The sequence below is a fragment of the Oncorhynchus kisutch genome, linkage group LG8 (genome assembly GCF_002021735.2).
Source record: "Oncorhynchus kisutch isolate 150728-3 linkage group LG8, Okis_V2, whole genome shotgun sequence".
Classification (NCBI taxonomy): domain Eukaryota; kingdom Metazoa; phylum Chordata; class Actinopteri; order Salmoniformes; family Salmonidae; genus Oncorhynchus; species Oncorhynchus kisutch.
In genome coordinates, this window is record NC_034181.2 from 75713843 (window position 1) to 75734464 (window position 20622).

Here is a 20622-nt window from a genome sequence, read left to right on the forward strand (position 1 = left end):
GGCTTGATAATGATATAGCCTTGACATAGGCTTGATAATGATATAGCCTTGACATAGGCTTGATAATGATATAGCCTTGACATAGGCTTGATAATTATATAGCCTTGACATAGGCTTGATAATGATATAGCCTTGACATAGGCTTGATAATGATATAGCCTTGACATAGGCTTGATAATTATATAGCCTTGACATAGGCTTGATAATGATATAGCCTTGACATAGGCTTGATAATGATATAGCCTTGACATAGGCTTGATAATGATATAGCCTTGACATAGGCTTGATAATGATATAGCCTTGACATAGGCTTGATAATGATATAGCCTTGACATAGGAGTGATAATGATATAGCCTTAACATAGGAGTGATAATGATATAGCCTTGACATAGGCTTGATAATGATATAGCCTTGACATAGGCTTGATAATGATATAGCCTTGACATAGGCTTGATAATGATATAACCTTGACATAGGCTTGATAATGATATAGCCTTAACATAGGAGTGATAATGATATAGCCTTGACATAGGCTTGATAATGATATAGCCTTGACATAGGCTTGATAATGATATAGCCTTGACATAGGCTTGATAATGATATAGCCTTGACATAGGCTTGATAATGATATAGCCTTGACATAGGCTTGATAATGATATAGCCTTGACATAGGCTTGATAATGATATAGCCTTGACATAGGCTTGATAATGATATAGCCTTGACATAGGCTTGATAATGATATAGCCTTGACATAGGCTTGATAGCCTTTTAAAGACAAACAACCAGTCACCAGAATATCCCATCTGCTGCTGTGTCTCTACCCCACTACCTCACAGACATACTGAAAGTGTTGCTCTCTGAACTTTCTGCTAGCCACACATTTTCCCCCCTAGTCACATAGATTGCAGCAGCACAAACTTTCATTAAACAGACACAAAGAAACAGAGACAGGCAGGACCAGCACACTGACATTCAGCCAAACTAGAATAAATAATATAGACAAGGCTGATACGTGATAAAATGGGAATAAAACATGGGCTGAGTTTTATTCCCTTCGGGTGGGCCCAGAGCCTATAAATGGATGAGCTAATCTCAACGTGTTGCAGTCAGAGTGGATGGCTACATGACCCGAGGCCGAGCCACAGCACGGCACAGCCAGTTGCTTTCCTGACTGCTAAATAAAGAGAATTATCTTGAACTGCCACAAACAAAGCAGGGGGAGGGGAGATATAAATGACAGTTCATTTGGAAGATAGAATTCTGTAGCTGCAGCTCTTGTTTATGTTTAACATGTGCTGTGATGCCCAGGCTATTAGTGGAAATCATTGCCCAGAACTGAAATATTCTCATTATTCAAGTTCAAGGTAAAAAAAGAGAAAGTCAAGGTAAAGAACAGGGAAAAGAGGGAAGGAGCAAAGGGGAGCAAGGGCAGAGGGTGGGAATGAGAGCAGGAATGAGAGTTTGTATAAAAAGTGAGTGAGAAAGGGAGAGAGAAGAAAAATGCACCAAAACCAAGTGCTCTACAGCTGTGTAATACGACTATAAATAACTGAAATTACAGGCTGCCAGCACTGCAGTGATTTCAATCTCTCTCTCTGCCACCAGACGCTCCCATGAAAACACTTTGCACTATTACAGTAAGGAAAGACTACAGAGAGATAGAGCTAGCCAGGACATTTGGGCCAGTTAGTCCGCTCACTCACTCACTAACCCCTTACTTCCCTCAGTCCCTCATGCAGAACGCTGTGTGACTGATGTACTCATCTTGTGACACACACACACCGCCTTTTGCATCAAACCAGAGGTGGGGAGGAATCCATGGAGGGAAGGGGTTTGGAGGGTGAGAGAAAATGAGGGATAAAGTGAAAGGAGGGGGGTAGTGAAGGGAGAGCATAGCTAGCACAGCTAAGCAAATTAGTATGGGAAAGAGCAGCAACAAGGAGTTCAAGATGGCGACAGTGGAGCTGCATCAGGCAGGCAGCATGAGCCAGTAGCAGAGGAGGTTGTTCAGTTGTTCAGTTCCTGTTGTGTGGCCCCTCCTCCCTCCCCTCTCTCTCTGTGCAGCTCACTTACCCTTCCTCCCCTCTCTCTCTCTGTGCAGCTCACTTACCCTTCCTCTTGGCCTCTTCACTGTAGACATGTTTTTTTCAATTTTTTTTCTTCCTCCCCCTCTCTCTCCAACCACCTAACAAAAGCCTTGCCCTTTCGCCGGGTTTTTTGTCTCTCTCACTCGCTCACTCTCTCTCGTTCGACAGTTTGTCTTGCTTGAGCTGCGTGTCCACCCCCTCCCCCCTCCACAGGCAGCGTACAGGCGGGCGGTGGAGCCTCCTCTCCTCTCCTCTCCACTCCTCTCCTCCCCTAGCGGGCAGGGCTCAGGCTCAGTAGGAGTGCATGGGGCTGGGCTGTTAGATCACTGGGAGAGCTGGGAGCAGGGCTGGTTGCGCCAGAAGAGGTGCGAAGCAGTGGCAGTCCAGGAAGCTCGTTTCATTCTGCTGCTACTGCGTGCTTCAGCTCCGTCCGGCTCAGGCAGGCGGGTCGTGGTGTGAGTGTCAGCGTCGCTCTCTCGCTCTACACTCCTCTCTTCTCAGTGATTCCCCTCCGCCAGCAATCTCGTGCTCTCTCCGTCCACTCGCTCTACTCTCTCTACTCGTTCCTTTTTCTTGCTCCCTTCGTTCGTGCCTCTTTCTCTTACTTCCCAGGGTAAGGTAGGCTACTCCTTTGTACACAAAAAGGGTTTTGAGCTAGCTAGCTGGTTTGGTTGTTTTCCTTTTTCCACTAGTTTTCCTCTCCTCTTCCCTCTCTGCCCTCCCTCTCCCGTGCTGGGGTGTGTATGGCGAGGAGCTGGAGTCTCCAGCAGCAGAGCAGTGGAAAATGAAAGCAGCACAAAGCAGCAAAATGCATCAGCATGAATATTAGAGATGTCGTTAAAATCCAGACTCGTTCTCTCTCTCACTCTCTCACTCACTCACTCTCTCTTTGTGAGGAAGTAGGCCAGCAGATGGTGCTAGCAGTTATTACATTAACTTTCACAACTTAACCCCAAAAGCACTGGATTTCTACACAAGCACAGAGATTAACATAAATGGAATGCAGGCTTGCATGTGTTGCACATTGCTCTATACATAAAACAGTATACACAAGAAACTGAATGACATCATTTTATGTTGTACAGAATCATAACATGAAAATCCACTATGAGAAAAAACTAAAACTAAACTAAACAACCAATGAGGCTAAAAAGACACAGCACTGTCCCTAGTACAACACACTGAGAGCTCACTCCCTGAGACTGTCAGTAAAGCAGTGGTCTCAGACACACTCTGGTGGGGAAAGAGACGTAGACAGATGCTGGCCAACCAGCCACACAGCCGTGTTCACTTCCCACCAGGAAGAGAATCCCTCTCGCAAGAGGTGACAGGATAGCCCTCCACACACACAAATGTATGCAAGATGTGAAAGGACAGGCCGTGACGAGCCTTCTGTCCCTTCCATGGCTGACAGTCACTGGAGGGGCAATGGAAGAGAGGGAGGGGGCTCCCTGGAACATGACACAAGGACCATGTGCTCCAGCAGGCACATGGTGCTGGGAGGGGAACACACGGATATGCCTGGCTGGCCTGGAGCCTGCCTGGCACAGGGTTAGGTCCCAGAGTGGAGACACACACATCACAAGACGCATGCACGCGCTCACACACACTCACAAACTTAAGGAGCCATACATCTTGCTCTAAAAGCACGACTGTGTTTTCACAGTGAACTCTCGTTTGAAATCTTGTGCACAACATATAAGCCCCTTCTCAGGTTACACAAAGGGCTACATAGCCTGGGGATTGACTGTTAGCTCCCTGCTAGTCAGAAGTAACTGGGAACAGGTTGGTAAGCAACAGGCTATGGCTAGCCTCGATGGCTATGTGGCTAGGGGGAGGCCAAGTACCTGGAGATGGATAGTTAGCTCCCTGCTAGTTAGAAATAACAGTAACAGGTCTGAAGCTACAGACTCGTAAGCTACAGACTAAAGGCTACATGGCTATGTGGCTAAGGGAAGGACATTTGCAGCAGAGCATCAGCTCTCTCCCTGGCTGAAATGTAACACTGTTTAATGATATTAGAGCAGAATTATCTCACATGGATAATAGCTGAAAGGGGCACTGAGCTTTTAAGGACAAAGGCCTAGTTCACTTAGCTGATCTGTGTTGCTTTATCGGTTTAACAAGTAGACTAGTATGATTAGTAGGCCTTAAGTAAGTCAGATTCTACGTCAATATTCCTAACTTTCCATTAGGCGTTGGGGAAACTACAGAGAAAGAGAAGGGGAGAGAGAGGTAGGAAATAAAGAGAGACTGACTGGTGTATTTACCCTCTCATCAGTAGTGGCAAACAAAGGTGAAAGCTAAAAGGAAAGCCCTCCTTCCTGACTGGCTAAATAAACAACAGCTTAGCTGCAATATCATTTGGCTCTGCTATCTTCAGCCGATGTCTGAGCACAACTCTCTTAAAAAACCTGCCAGACACCTAACTCTGTGGAAGAACATTGGAACTACAAACATTGGAACTACAAACACGACAAAACATTGAACTGTACAACTGTAGGAATAACATACGACTGGTTAAAGTCCAGCGTAGAGTATGTGTGGGAGGTCACAATGTACACAGTAGGTTGTGTTAACTCCAATCTAGTGCCCATGTATTTGTCCCCATGCCCATATCTAGATAAATTAGCCTGTGCTGTGTGTGTGCTCATGTGTCTGTGTGCGTTCTTACTAGAGGTCGACCGATTATGATTTTTCACCGCCGATACTGATACCGATTATTGGAGGACCAAAAAAGCCGATGCCGATTAATCGGACGATTTTTTTATGTATTTTTATTTGTAATAATGGCAATTACAACAATACTGAATGAACCCTTATTTTAACTTAATATAATACATCAATAAAATCAATTTAGCCTCAAATAAATTATGAAACATGTTCAATTTGGTTTAAATAATGCAAAAACAAAGTGTTGGAGAAGAAAGTAAAAGTGCAATATGTGCTATGTAAGAAAGCTAACGTTTAAGTTCCTTGCTCAGAACATGAGAACATATGAAAGCTGGTGGGTCCTTTTAACATGAGTCTTCAATATTCCCAGGTAAGAAGTTTTAGGTTGTAGTTATTATAGGAATTATAGGACTATTGCCCTCTTTACGATTTGTATTTCATTAACCTTTGACTATTGGATGTTCTTGTAGGAACTTTAGTATTGCCAGTGAAACAGTATAGCTTCCGTCCCTCTCCTCGCTACTCCCTGGGCTCGAACCAGCAACAAAACGACAATTAGCGCGAGCTAACCAGCTAGCCATTTCACTTCGGTTACACAAGCCTCATCTCAGGAGTTGATAAGCTTGAAGTCATAAACAGCGCAATGCTTGACCGCCTGTTGAAGAGCTGCTGGCAAAACGCACAAAAGTGCTGTTTGAATGAATGTTTACGCGCCTACTTCTGCCTACCACCGCTCAGTCAGATACTTAGATACTTGTATGCTCAGTCAGATTATATGCAACGCAGGACACGCTAGATTATATCTAGTAATATCATCAACCATGTGTAGTTAACTAGTGATTATGATTAATTGTTTATAAGATAAATGTAATGCTAGCTAGCAACTTAACTTGGCTTACTGCATTCGCGTAACAGTCTCCTTGTGGAATGCAACGAGAGAGAGGCAGGTCGTTATTGCGTTGGACTAGTTAACTGTAAGGTTGCAAGATTGAATCGCCCGAGCTGACAAGGTGAAAATCTCTCGTTCTGCCCCTGAACAAGGCAGTTAACCCACGGTCGTCATTGAGAATAAGAATGTGTTCTTAACTGACTTGCCTAGTTAAATAAATAATAAATAAAGGTGAAAAAATAAATAATAATAATAATAATAATAATATATAAAACATTTATTTAAATTAAAAATATATATATTTTTTTAAATCGGCACCCAAAAATACAGATTTCCGATTGTTATGAAAACTTGAAATAGGTCCTAATTAATCGGCCATTCCGATTAATCGGTCGACCTCTAGTTCTTACTACTGGTAGGCTATACAGTGTGGCAAAAAAGTATTTAGTCAGCCACCAATTGTGCAAGTTCTCCCACTTAAAAAGATGAGAGAGGCCTGTAATTTTCATCATAGGTACACTTCAATTATGACAGACAAAATTAGAAAAAAAATCTAGAAAATCACATTGTAGGATTTTTAATGAATTTATTTGCAAATTATGGTGGAAAATAAGTATTTGGTCGACCTACAAACAAGCAAGATTTCTGGCTCTCACAGACCTGTAACTTCTTCTTTAAGAGGCTCCTCTGTCCTCCACTCGTTACCTGTATCAATGGCACCTGTTTGAACTTGTTATCAGTATAAAAGACACCTGTCCACAACCTCAAACAGTCACACTCCAAACTACACTATGGCCAAGACCAAAGAGCTGTCAAAGGACACCAGAAACAAAATTGTAGACCTGCACCAGGCTGGGAAGACTGAATCTGCAATAGGTAAGCAGCTTGGTTTGAAGAAATCAACTGTGGGAGTAATTATTAGGAAATGGAAGACATACAAGACCACTGATAATCTCCCTCGATCTGGGGCTCCACGCAAGATCTCACCCCATTGGGTCAAAATGATCACAAGAACGGTGAGCAAAAATCCCAGAACCACACGGGGGGACCTAGTGAATGACCTGCAGAGAGCTGGGACCAAAGTAACAAAGCCTACCATCAGTAACACACTACGCCGCCAGGGACTCAAATCCTGCAGTGCCAGACGTGTCCCCCTGCTTAAGCCAGTACATGTCCACGCCCGTCTGAAGTTTGCTAGAGAGCATTTGGATGATCCAGAAGAAGATTGGGAGAATGTCATATGGTCAGATGAAACCAAAATATAACTTTTTGGTAAAAACTCAACTCGTCGTGTTTGGAGGACAAAGAATGCTGAGTTGCATCCAAAGAACACCATACCTACTGTGAAGCATGGGGGTGGAAACATCATGCTTTGGGGCTGTTTTTCTGCAAAGGGACCATGACGACTGATCCGTTTAAAGGAAAGAATGAATGGGGCCATGTATCGTGAGATTTTGAGTGAAAACCTCCTTCCATCAGCAAGGGCATTGAAGATGAAACATGGCTGGGTCTTTCAGCATGACAATGATCCCAAACACACCGCTCGGGCAACGAAGGAGTGGCTTCGTAAGAAGCATTTCAAGGTCCTGGAGTGGCCTAGCCAGTCTCCAGATCTCAACCCCATAGAAAATCTTTGGAGGGAGTTGAAAGTCCGTGTTGCCCAGCAACAGCCCCAAAACATCACTGCTATAGAGGAGATCTGCATGGAGGAATGGGCCAAAATACCAGCAACAGTGTGTGAAAACCTTGTGAAGACTTACAGAAAACGTTTGACCTCTGTCATTGCCAACAAAGGGTATATAACAAAGTATTGAGATAAACTTTTGTTATTGACCAAATACTTATTTTCCACCATAATTTGCAAATAAATTCATTAAAAATCCTACAATGTGATTTTCTGGATTTTATTTTCTCATTTTGTCTGTCATAGTTGAAGTGTACCTTGAATGAAAATTACAGGCCTCTCTCATCTTTTTAAGTGGGAGAACTTGCACAATTGGTGGCTGACTAAATACTTTTTTGCCCCACTGTATGTGTGTTCTCCCCATGTTTGAGTGGGCATCTGTCAGGCTAGGCCTTTGGAGATGGACTCCTGTTCTAGGAGAGACGGAACGAAGGGAACTAAATGACACAACATGTCAATTACCATCCCTGCAGTGGAGCGAGAACATGTCTCATGCCAGATGGGAGCATCCCATACAACAGGAATAAACTATCGTGTAGTGGCAGTGGGCCTCACTCTCACAGAAACAGAGCCTCACTCTCACAGAAACAGAGCCTCACTCTCACAGAAACAGAGCCTCACTCTCACAGAGACAGAGCCTCACTCTCACAGAGACAGAGCCTCACTCTCACAGAGACAGAGCCTCACTCTCACAGAGACAGAGCCTCACTCTCACAGAGACAGAGCCCCACTTTCACAGAGACAGAGCTCACTTTCAGAGACAGAGCCTCACTCTCACAGACAGAGCCTCGCTTTCACAGAGACAGAGCCTCGCTTTCACAGAGACAGAGCCTCGCTTTCACAGAGACAGAGCCTCACTTTCACAGAGACAGAGCCTCACTTTCACAGAGACAGCCTCACTCTCACAGAGACAGAGCCTCACTCTCACAAAGACAGAGCCTTGCTTTCACAGAGATAGAGCCTCACTTTCACAGAGACAGACTCACTCTCACAGAGACAGATCCTAACTTTCACAGAGCCCCTGAAAACAATCAATTCACAGCTGTTAAAACACTGTCAAGAAGAACAGGTAAAAATACTGTATCTATAGAGTAATTCAGGAAGATATTTTAACAACAGTTCTCTCAGAGACTAGGCCTAAACGGTATGCAACCATGTTATGTACTGCATGTTGAGCATGAACATTTGAACACCTGATCACCTGATATGGAGTACAGTGCGCTGATGTATAGTACACTGAGGGGTTCACTGGGACGGACAGACAGCATCCTTTTAGTCTGGGACGACATCATAATGCAAAAGACTACATAACAGGCTGTTCAACGAGAGAGAGAGAGAGGTAGGAGCAACAGATAGAGGTAGATAGAGAAAGCTCGGAAGAGATTCAATAACACCCATGTATACGTAGATTCATACACAGGAAGGCTTTTAGCTGCCAGCGACTGACTCTGCACAGGGTGTATTGTCTCTCTAGGCTGGCAACCCAACGGTTAACATGCAAATAGGCCTCCCGGCAGAGAAATTAGTGTGCTGGGGGGGGCTTCCCTCTAAAGTGAGAGATGAGGGGGGGAGTAAAAAAAGAAAGAAAGAGAGACAGAAAGAGTAAAAGAGACAGAAAGAGTAAAAGAGACAGAAAGAGATAAAAGAGGGATCCAGAGGCACAGGTGTGAGTCTCTAAACAGTCCATAATAACCTCATCGCAGACTCAGAGCCTGTATTAGTATGCCTGCCACTCTTACTTCTGCCTCCCTCTGCGGGCCTTTGAGTAGGACTCCACTAACACACCGTTAGGGAAATTGACATTTATCATCCTAGGACAGGATGGAACTCACACTATAACTGTGCACACACTATAGCCAATCGTAGAGCCCACAAGACCCACCATATCAACAGTTAGCCTATATTTTCACCCACTAGGTAGTGCTGTAATGCTGGTTGAATAAGCTAGTAGGAAAGTGCTGTTGTAACAGAGAGAGCTGAGCAAGTGAACATAGTGTTCCTTCAGAGCAAATATAGGAGACAGTGGGTGATACTGGTCCCTAGAACTTTAATCAATGACAGTCTACTTTTCTTTTGATGAGTAATAAAGTGTATAGTACAGGAATAATAGAGATGACCCACTGCTTCTCTCTCACTTCAGCCTTTGCCTAAACGTTTTCCTTTCAAAAATATCTGAAGTCTACCTAGAAGTCAACCTTTGACGTCGACTCTTCCTTAAAATCACTCCTCACAGGAAAGTGTGTCGCGTCTTTGTGCATAACATCCCTAAGAATAGTTCTTGGCTTTGTGTTGTGAGAGGGATAATACCAGCAGTATACAACACTACTCACCTTCCCAGTTCCCAACCATAGCCTAATCAGAGACCAAACCTACTGCCTGGTTAATGGAATATAGATTAGTCTGTCAGGAGGTGGGGAAGAGATTAGGGCTGTTAATTAGGCCTATGGCTGTGGGCCAATTTAAAGTCATGCATGGAGAGTGAGGAAAGAGGTAGAGAGAGAGGAGAGAGAGAGACCAATGGAGTGTGTGTGTGTGAGAGAGAGAGAGGGGGGGAGGTAGAGAGGTGTAGTTGATAAATGAAAGGGGGCACACTGCACGGCGATGCTTCCTGAACCAATTAAAAAGAGCATCAGGCCTTAATGATCCTTCACAGGGTAGGAGAGGGAAGGCAAGGTGTGCTGGCGCTAACCTCTTGTCCCGGGGAGAGGCTAATAACAGAAGTGACACTCAGTGGACTAACAGGGCTTACAGGTCCTCCATCCTCACTCTCTGACCTGGTCCACTTTGACCTGTGCTGTCACAGCCTGGCTGGCACACAGCTCTAGCAGGTCACATGGCAGCAGGGCCTTAGGCAGAGCTGCAGTAGTACAATATATGGCATTTAACTGGGCTGTATTCACATAGGGTTGACCCAAACCATACTGTTTGTCACGCCTGCTCCCGCTCTTCCTCCCCCTGGCCCTCGAGGGCGCCAGGATCCCCAGCATTACGCACTCAAACCACCATCAGTACACACACTTGCCTTCCCCCCGTCACGTGCATCAGCAGTCATTGGATTCACGTGGACTCAATTACTTGTGTCATTACCTTCTCTACATCTGTCTGTTCCCAAGCTCTGTTCCCTGCTTCAGGATGAATTGTCTCATGTCCGTGTTACCCGGGTTCCGACGCTGTTCCTGTCTTGTTTCCTTGTCTGTTCCCGAATAAATGTCTGACTCTACCTGCTTCTCCTGTCCGGCGGCAGTCCTTACAGTCTGGCTCTGATACCACTATTTTCTTATTCTATGTTGGATGTGTAACCAGGCAAATGGCCAGCCCAGTACAGCTCAGATTAGTTTGGTTCAGTGTGAAAAGGGTACTGCTTGCCTGTATCTGGATGGAGGAGCGGAGGTGGAGAAATGTGGGTGGCAGAAGGATGGACATGTTACAGAGTTAAGTCTAATACCATAGCCTAATTAGGCTAATGTTCTGCAGACCATGTGTGGTAGGCTAGGCCTACAGATTAGGAAGGGGGAAACTACAGGGAATTATCCATTCTGTGTAGAAACACTATCAATAAAGTTGTATTGAATTAAAAAATCTAGTGTTCTTATTCCATTTGTGAAGGATAATCAACGAGGGGCTATGCGTTCTATGGAAAATAATGGATGACGTGGAATGTGTGTTCCAAGATGCACTAGCGAAGTGGAACTGACCTTCAACAGTTGCATTATTTTCCTGAGAACGCATAACCCCTCTTTGATTATCTCTTTTATATCACGGCTATAATTTAACACATTTCCGCTAGAAACGTGTTCATTTTCCAGTAGAAATGTGTTCATTTTCCAGTAGAAATGTGTTCGTTTTCCAGTAGAAATGTGTTCGACATCTACTGAAGTAGCTAGCAAGTTTACTAGATAGCTACATTAGTTGCTGTGGTAACCAAACAAACAAACTTGTTAGTTAGGCTAACTAAACCATCAGTCCTTGCTTGCCATGAAAATCTGATTCAACAATGCCAATAAAGTTTTCAATTCAAGTTTTGCTTTAAAAAGCAGCTCAAACATAGAACATGTAAGAATGAACTATAGCCATTGAGTTCTACCGTGCTAATATAGGGAATTATACAACGGGTGGGTCTAATCCTGAATGCTGATTGGTTAAAACCGCATTCCATTCTGTGTTTATTCTACAAGTTACCACCGGTTAAATCTATGACTTTAAAATGCCTAATACTCTGTTCCATCTGACAGTGCAATCCATTGTCTCATCAACCCAGCCAAGCAATTTATAAACTTGATCTCCACTATGAAAAGCATCTAGACATTATCTCACATTTCTTTTAGACTAACATTTAGATTTCAACAGTGGAGATTTGTATAAGCCTTGCTGTCTGTCTCTCCCGACATTTGCAAGATTGCTTCAATATTCAAATTCGATGTCCAGCTGTCCCATAGTAATGAACGTGTCGGGAGTCGGGATGAGACAGACAGACAGGCAGCGTTTTTCAGCCAGTAGAAATCATGAATCAGTTGGCATAATTTTATGGATATATACAAAGAAATGTAAATTGAAAAAGGTCAAAGTTAAGCTAGTTTGCAGTCTTTCCAGCTTCAATTTGAAGTGATTGTGCTAGCTGTGTTGTTGGCTTGCTCCTCTGCAAGCTAGCAAGCAAGGGATAAGAACTTTTCCAGCCATTATGGCAATGGAACACTTAGAACGAACGACTGGGTTGCATCCATACTGTAGATACAGAACAAAAAGACTGGGTCACGTCCATACTGAAGATACAGAACAAAAAGACTGGGTCGCGTCCATACTGTAGATACAGAACAAAAAGACTGGGTCGCGTCCATACTGAAGATACAGAACAAAAAGACTGGGTCACGTCCATACTGAAGATACAGAACAAAAAGACTGGGTCCTGTCCATACTGAAGATACAGAACAAAAAGACTGGGTCACGTCCATACTGTAGATACAGAACAAAAAGACTGGGTCACGTCCATACTGAAGATACAGAACAAAAAGACTGAGTCACGTCCATACTGTAGATACAGAACAAAAAGACTGAGTCACGTCCATACTGTAGATACAGAACAAAAAGACTGGGTCCTGTCCATACTGTAGATACAGAACAAAAAGACTGGGTCGCGTCCATACTGTAGATACAGAACAAAAAGACTGGGTCCTGTCCATACTGAAGATACAGAACAAAAAGACTGGGTCCTGTCCATACTGTAGATACAGAACAAAAAGACTGGGTCACGTCCATACTGTAGATACAGAACAAAAAGACTGGGTCGCGTCCATACTGTAGATACAGAACAAAAAGACTGGGTCGCGTCCATACTGTAGATACAGAACAAAAAGACTGGGTCGCGTCCATACTGTAGATACAGAACAAAAAGACTGGGTCCTGTCCATACGGTAGATACAGAACAAAAAGACTGGGTCCTGTCCATACGGTAGATACAGAACAAAAAGACTGGGTCCTGTCCATACTGTAGATACAGAACAAAAAGACTGGGTCCTGTCCATACGGTAGATACAGAACAAAAAGACTGGGTCCTGTCCATACTGTAGATACAGAACAAAAAGACTGGGTCCTGTCCATACGGTAGATACAGAACAAAAAGACTGAACGACTGGGTCGCATCTCAGGCTACCGAACCGATTGAACGAACGAACGACCAGCCTTCTTGGGTAGCAACCCTAGATTTGTGTCGTGACTATATCTTGTGGAAGGATGAAATAGTATGAATAAATTCATAAAAATAATGTTTTTAATGAAAACATGTCAATCATTATTTGAATATGTTGGTAACTGGTTGTATAAAAGTGATACTCCCCTCGAAGCCGGTATTTAGAGGATATATTGGCTTGGTCTCGAGCCTAACAACACCAGGGCCAATATATCCTCCAAACACCGGCTTCTCGGCATTATCACTTAAATAACTCACACTCTAGAATGCCCTTCAAGCCAATCAGAAACAAGTATTCAACAATGCCATGGTATAAACATGAATAACATTAGATTCCCAGTCCAAAGTTACATATTATACTGTATAAGCCTAGGCCTTATTTCCTAAGAAATGCACTTACACTACTAGGTGGTATAATGGTATTAAACACTAGATCTATACACAGGAGAACTATAGCTTCAACCAAGTACACACTCCTAGTACGCTAGGCTGTGTGTGTGGGCCTCCCTCTCTGGTCTGTTGGAGATATTTATAGTTATTACCCAGAAAGCTCTAAGGCCCAGGCCAAGACACACACACACGCAGGCACATGCACACACACACACAGGCACACACACACAGCTTGGCATGTAATTCCTTGCAAATGCAGCGATTAGCAATTCACATAGGTTATGATATCATTAGCCGTACCTGCCATGGCAGAGAGAGAGGGCTGCACCATCACACCCATTACACATCCTCAAATAGCTCCCAATGAAGAAGCTTTACTAACAGCCACCTATTAGCTTTCCATTAGTCATTCAGTTAACTGACTCCTTCATTTCATTAAGAGAGGCATGCGATGGCCATTTGCATCTCGGAGAGGGATGGTGATAGGAGTGGTTCATGGATGAATGGACTGGGACTGGGGAGGGTAAGGTGGTTTGGGCCTGGTCGTTAGGGATTCTATAGGATAGCAGAGGGGTGACAGAGGGGAGAGGGCAGTCTAGGGTCATTGAAGATGCTGTATCTGTCATTAGCACAGTATAGGGAAGGTCTGAGAGAGCCTGTACGATACACCACAAGTCAGGAGCTAAGCACCCAATGATACAGGCAAACTAATGTTCCCCTTGTTGTGTAGTGACACACCCAAAACCTTAAGGTTTTTAGGCCTCTCCAGATAAATAAGCTGGATGGTTATTACATTATCCTAGCAAGCATTACAATGGGCACATTCAAGGTCATTGCAGAGTAACTTTCAATATAGCCATCAAAACAACCTGCCAATGAGCAGCCTACTTACTGGGGAGCAGAGATGGAGGGAGGGGATTCCAACAACAGTGGTTCCCTTAGAGCGTATGTAACAGATGTGAAACAGCAAGCTAGTTAGTTATACTGTTACACTTAGACCAGAGATTCTCAACAAATTTGGGTTGTGGGAGGTTTTGAATGGGTCGCGGAGTGTCACAAATTTCTAAACATAGGCCTATTCCTTGCTTGAGAACTGAGAAATGAATCAGCATTACCTGGTGGTAACACACAAAATAGTATGATTTATGCATTCAAATGAGCAATCGGTGGGTTCATCACCAGTCTTCTTCATGCTATAGCTCTCAATAATAAGAGGTTAAATCAGGAGAAGCCAGGTTGTTAGCAGCAAAAAAGCAGGCATCAGTGCTGCAACGGAGAAACTATTTTTGCTATCTCAGATTGTTTTGTCAATTCTCACATATAAACTTTATTGGGAGAAATTATGTTTGACATGCTTTTTACATTTGTATCACAAACAATTGTTTTCTTAAATCATGATGAAAGTGGCCATTTTAGGACCCCTTTTTTGACCTATAAATGGCTCCGGTAAAACCTTGATGCTTGAATCGTACATGATACAGACAACATATTGTTCATTATACTGCTTATAGTGGGCTCTAACAAATGGAGAATGTCTAGATTCTGAAATACACATTTTCACATGAATTCATTCAATATAAAAAAAACAGGCATATGAACATCTCAAAAGTACCCTTTACAAGTACATGACATTTCCAGTGGGTTCTGTGCTAATTCTGAAGTTATGATACATTTTATGAGCACCGCCAACACAGTGAATGGGAAAATGGATTGAAAGGGCTGTGATTGGTTAATGACCTATAATGTACATTTCTACGTATAAAATGGAGGTACCAGAGAGCTCCCTCTGGAAATGTGATGTTTTTGACAAGTATATTGTTCTAAACGATACATTTTAAAAAATATTTTAAAAAGTGTACTTTTGAGATATTTATATTGATATTTTGACGTTGAATAAATGAATGTGAACATTTGTATTTCAGACATACTACATATTTGAGATAACACTGTAAGAAGTATAATGACACCAAGATGTTGTCTGTATCATGTACAGTTCACAGGTCATAGGGTCTTACAGGAGACATGTATAGGTATTAAAAGGGCCTGAAATTGCCAATTTCATAATGATTTTCAAGAAAATGATTTGTGATACAAATGTTAAAAGCATGTCCAACATCCTTCCTCCCAATTAATGTTCTATGTGAGAATTGCCAGAACAATCAGATTGTTGAAAAATAAGCTGGCGTGGAATCGCCCAACTATGGACTTATCCAGAACTATGATTGCGGTGAGACCAAATTATAGGGTCACCAGAGGACAGGGCCCAGGGAACAGCCACACACATTCAACTGAGGACAACAGACAGACTTGTAGTTCTGTTCTGAGCAGGAATGTCAAGAAAGTCTTTATAAATCAAATGAATGGTCCACGCCACAACACTAAGCTTTTCATACTGACAACTCAGCAGACAGGACAGTCTTGAGGTGAGGGCATACAAAATAACAGCAGCTTTGTGGCAGTATAGTGAAAACAACCATGTGATTCAACATTCCACAGAGATTGATTTAATGTATATGAAGGCCAAATGCCACAGACCAATAGGCCAATGAAAACATTGAAACCTGTAGCTTAGTAATTGCACTGAACAACAGAGGATTGAGTTAAATAGGAAGGAATTCACAGGATTCTTCCAACATATTCACCTCAGGGATCCAAGCAAGACATATGCCTACACATTCTGAGAGAAAAGAGCAGCCCTCCATTTTGTACTTTGAAATGTTAAAACATGAACTTATGTGTTGTAGACTAGAGGTATAAAACTAAACTTTATCCAAGGCAGACAGACAGAGGATAGTGTTAGCCTACATTTTGTCCCTTTCCACAGAGTCAGTGTAATGTTGTGAAAGTGTTTCTCTGTGTAAACAAACCCTTGACTCAGGGCCCAGCGCCATGGAAACCAGTGAACATAACCGGCTAGGAACCAGCAGCTACCTGACAAACCTGTCTGATCGCTTTGAGACTCCTGTGTACACACACACACACACACACACACACACACACACACACACACACACACACACACACACACACACACACACACACACACAGCTAACGCAAACCAACAAGTGTTCCTTAGACATAAAGGCAAAAAAGGCACACTGTATGAAGTATAGCAGACACATAAAGAACAATTAGCCAGAAGATCCGACCTGCTTACTTACAGCTGCACTAGGGTCGGACAGCACGACTGTGTAGATCAAGACACCATGGAGCCAGCTTGGAAAATGTACCTCAATCCAGGGATGAGAAATTAGTTGTACTCCGAATTGTCCTATTATCCCAACTGTTACAAGATTGAATAACTGCTACCTTTCCTGAACGCTTCCCTTTCCTCCTCATGCTAGGTAGCAGAAGCCACGTGCGTTGAACAACAAAGGATAGTCAGCCTACGTCATCACGCTGTTATAATGTCAATATAAAAGTAATGTGTGGGGAATGGCTTTGTACATGTTAAACTCTCCCAAAACGATGTCTGTACAATAATTAATTGGTAATCCATTATTATAATGAATTGGTAATCATTTATTGGTAAGCCAGTGTTATAGTTAATTGGTAATAATTAATTGATAATTGGTCATGTCAATGTTGTCACGGGTGCATTAACAGAGGCAAAATTGTTGGAACAAAGAAATAAACTATTGAAAGACAAACACAACAACTTTCTAGTGTGTGGCTGTTTATTTCCATTGTTAATCCACCCTTGACAACAATGACATGGACTACCAATTAATTATTGTACTTCAGACAAGCATCCATAGTTTTGGTCAAGCTTGACCTATGGTACTTTCAAGACATCTTGGAACTCTAGAAAGATGCCTGAGTTTCCGACTTGGAATTCCGAGTTGGATGACCATTCAAAACTATTTTTTTCCCACTCAGTTCCCACTGAGTTTCCAGTGTTTTTGAACGCGGCAATATACTAAACCATTCCCCATCCGCAACTCTTTTTTTACATTTCCACAGCGTGATGACGTAGTCCGCAAGGAGCCTGATTGGCTGACTATAGTTTGATGTTCAACTTACATTCTAGCGCCATTTCAAAATGGCTGGTGTGGCTTCTGCTAACAAGCAGAAGTTTTCAAAAAAAAACTAGCAGTCGTTCAAACTTTCTGGTGTAACAGTTGGGATAATGAGACAATTTGGAGTGCAATATGCATTTCTCATCCCTATATTGAGGTAGTTTTTCCAAGCTATTTTTTTATTTTTTACCTTTATTTAACCAGGCAAGTCAGTTAAGAACAAATTCTTATTTACAATGACGGCCTAGGAACAGTGGGTTAACTGCCTTGTTCAGGGGCAGAACGACAGATTTGTACCTTGTCAGCTCGGGGGTTTGAACTTGCAACCTTCCGGTTACTATTCCAACACTCTAACCACTAGGCTACCCTGCCGCCCCATCTCGTGCTAGCTCCCCGGTGTCTTGATCAACACAGTTATGCTGTCCGACCTTAGTGCAGCTGTAACAAGTGAGCCAAATCTGCTGACTAAAAGCATAATGTCATGATCCACAGTCCATATGCCTTTCCCCTATTCCCCCTGCCCTATTAAGTGCTAGGTTCCCTATTTAGTGCTAAACTAAGTCTAACGGAATGAGAGCCACTGAACGTCTCATTAGAGTCCCTGTAGAGTAGACTGTGTCAATCTGTTCTCCACTTTCTCTCCCCGGAGACAGACTATGCTAGGCAGGCTAGCGTTCAGCAGGCTGCCTGGTGGTTGAGCTAAGTTCATTCCTGTCAGCCAGTGAAAGGTTAACCTGACTGCAGTATAAGGAAGAGGTCACGTTGGGTTGTGTCACCCCTCACATTCCTCTCACACAAAACCTCATGTTAGCACTGAACCCGCTGGCTATCGCACGCTCCTCTCCAAACCCCTAGCCAGCCAACATAGTCAAAGCTATTTAATCCCCTGTGAGCGGGAGAGAGAGATAAAAAATGCAGAATAAAAGAGAATGGGTTTTTATTCAGACCTACTGTGCAGTTTGGGGCTGGCAAGGCTCCCACATGCTCCTCACAGTCTAGGCTAAATCCAAGTACAACTCTCTCACCCCTCCCTCTACTAACTAGCCACCCATTTCCTCCTCTAGTGTCCCCCCACAGCCCGCCCCTTCCGTCCACAGCAAAGACCGCCCCACTTTAAATAGAGCCAACTTCCTGTTCACCTTTGACCTCCACTAGATACCACCCACTCCTGGCAGGCCTCCACTACCAGCAGGCAGATGAGGCCGGATGACTGGAGGAACAGAGAGAGACAGTCATAAAGAGAGAGATAGGCAGTCAGAAAGAGAGAGAGGCAGTCAGAAAGAGCTAGGGAGAGACAGAGCGAGAGACTATGAGAGAGAGGCTATGTGCACACTGCCCACAAAATGAGGTAGAAACAGAGCTGGACTTCCTAACCTCCTGCCAAATGTATGACATATTATAGACTCATATTTCCCTCAGATTACATAGACCCCAAAATAATTTTAAAACACATACATTTTTGATAAACTCCCATATCTATTAGGTGAAAAACCACAGTGTGCAATCGCAGCAGCAAGATTTGTGACTTGTTGCCACAAGAAAAGGGCAACCAGTGAAGAACAAACACTATTGTAAATACAATCTATATTTATGTTTAATTATTTTCCATTTTGTACTTGAACTATTTGCACATTATTACAACACTGTATATAGACATCATATGTCTTTATTCTTTTGGAACTTTTGTGAGTCTAATGTGTACTGTACATTTGTTATTGTTTATTTCACTTTTGTTTATTATGTATTTCACTTGCTTAGGCAATGTTAACATATGTTTCCCATGCCAATAAAGCCCCTTAAATTGAACATTGAATTGACAGATCGAGAGATTGATAGACCTGCAGACCAGAGAGAGAGCCAACCGCAGCCAGAAAAACAGCCAATCATCTCTCAGCCTCGTGGAGGGCAGGTTTCCCAGCGGCAGTGGGCCCCTCCCCCTCCAAAGAGTAGAGTAGTGACTTGGTGTCATGTTTCAGGGCTGACTGCAGCACTCTCTGCCTGGCTGACTGGCTGGGAGTTACATAAACCTCACCCAGGAAGGTCAGGAAGCAACAAAGACAGCAATTCAGTGGGGGCTGACAGCCACAGACACTCTTGGCTGAGTCGGCTTCACACACATGGCCCCCCTGACCCCCACCCACACTTTAGCTTCAAAGCCCCCAGAGGCCAGAGGAGGGGGTGAGGGGAGAGTGAGGTCGGGGGGGGGGGAGTCGAAGAATAAATCTAAACTACTGATGCACTGAGTCAGACAGGAGGCACCTGCTGTACAGCACAGCAGCTCATCATCAGCTATTCAACCACCAGGGTGTGCCTACTGCTTAGACGACCACATCAAAAGGCTATTTGTTTGTAATGGGGCTGGCATGCAGTAAGACTGCATCACGTGTGAGGACAGATAAGGGTATGCACAACCCGTGGTGAGATTGTTCTCTGTCAACTACCTCTAGTAGCCTAGTTGTTGTCTATAATAGGGTTTCCCAAACCAGGTCCTGGGACCCCCCCTGGGTGCATGTTTTGGTCTCGTTTTGGGGGGCCAGAGCAGCCCGTCAGTCAGGAGCTGCCGGAGTCTCCCATCTATTCATGTCCCGCTGCAAGGGTCCTCAGTCCGAGGTCGGCAACGAGGTTCACCGCTCTAAAGGCGCCACTTGAGCGGGCACTGAAGCGGGCAAAGACTGTGGTGGAGTGGGGTCCACATCCCGCGCCAGAGCCGCCACCGCGGACAGACACCCACCCAGACCCTCCCCTATAGGTTCAGGTTTTGCGGCCGGAGTCCGCACCTTTGGGGGGGGGGGGGGCACTGTCACGTTCTGACCTTAGTTCCTTTATTTTGTCTTTGTGTTAGTTTGGTCAGGGTGTGAGTTGGGGTGGGTAGTCTATGTTCTTTATTTTGTCTTTGTGTTAGTTTGGTCAGGGTGTGAGTTGGGGTGGGTAGTCTATGTTCTTTATTTTGTCTTTGTGTTAGTTTGGTCAGGGTGTGAGTTGGGGTGGGTAGTCTATGTTCTTTATTTTGTCTTTGTGTTAGTTTGGTCAGGGTGTGAGTTGGGGTGGGTAGTCTATGTTCTTTATTTTGTCTTTGTGTTAGTTTGGTCAGGGTGTGAGTTGGGGTGGGTAGTCTATGTTCTTTATTTTGTCTTTGTGTTAGTTTGGTCAGGGTGTGAGTTGGGGTGGGTAGTCTATGTTCTTTATTTTGTCTTT

At 43.7% G+C, this 20622-nt stretch overlaps 1 protein-coding gene across 9 annotated transcripts in view; it reads right to left on the reverse strand.

Annotated features, from left to right (window-relative positions):
- LOC109883506 (chromodomain-helicase-DNA-binding protein 9) overlaps positions 1-20622 on the reverse strand; it is a 134980-nt gene that overhangs the window by 90453 nt on the left and 23905 nt on the right. For 2 of the 9 annotated variants that reach the window (XM_031831231.1, XM_031831230.1), the window contains exon 1: positions 2113-2964. The exons of 5 other annotated variants lie outside the window; for them this stretch is intronic. In XM_031831231.1, coding sequence (XP_031687091.1) covers positions 2113-2142 — 30 coding nt within the window. In that variant the 5' untranslated portion in view covers positions 2143-2964. Of the gene's footprint in view, positions 1-2112; positions 2965-18374; positions 18503-20622 lie in introns of those variants that run through there. 2 more of the 9 variants (XM_031831233.1, XM_031831232.1) reach the window with 2 other exon arrangements.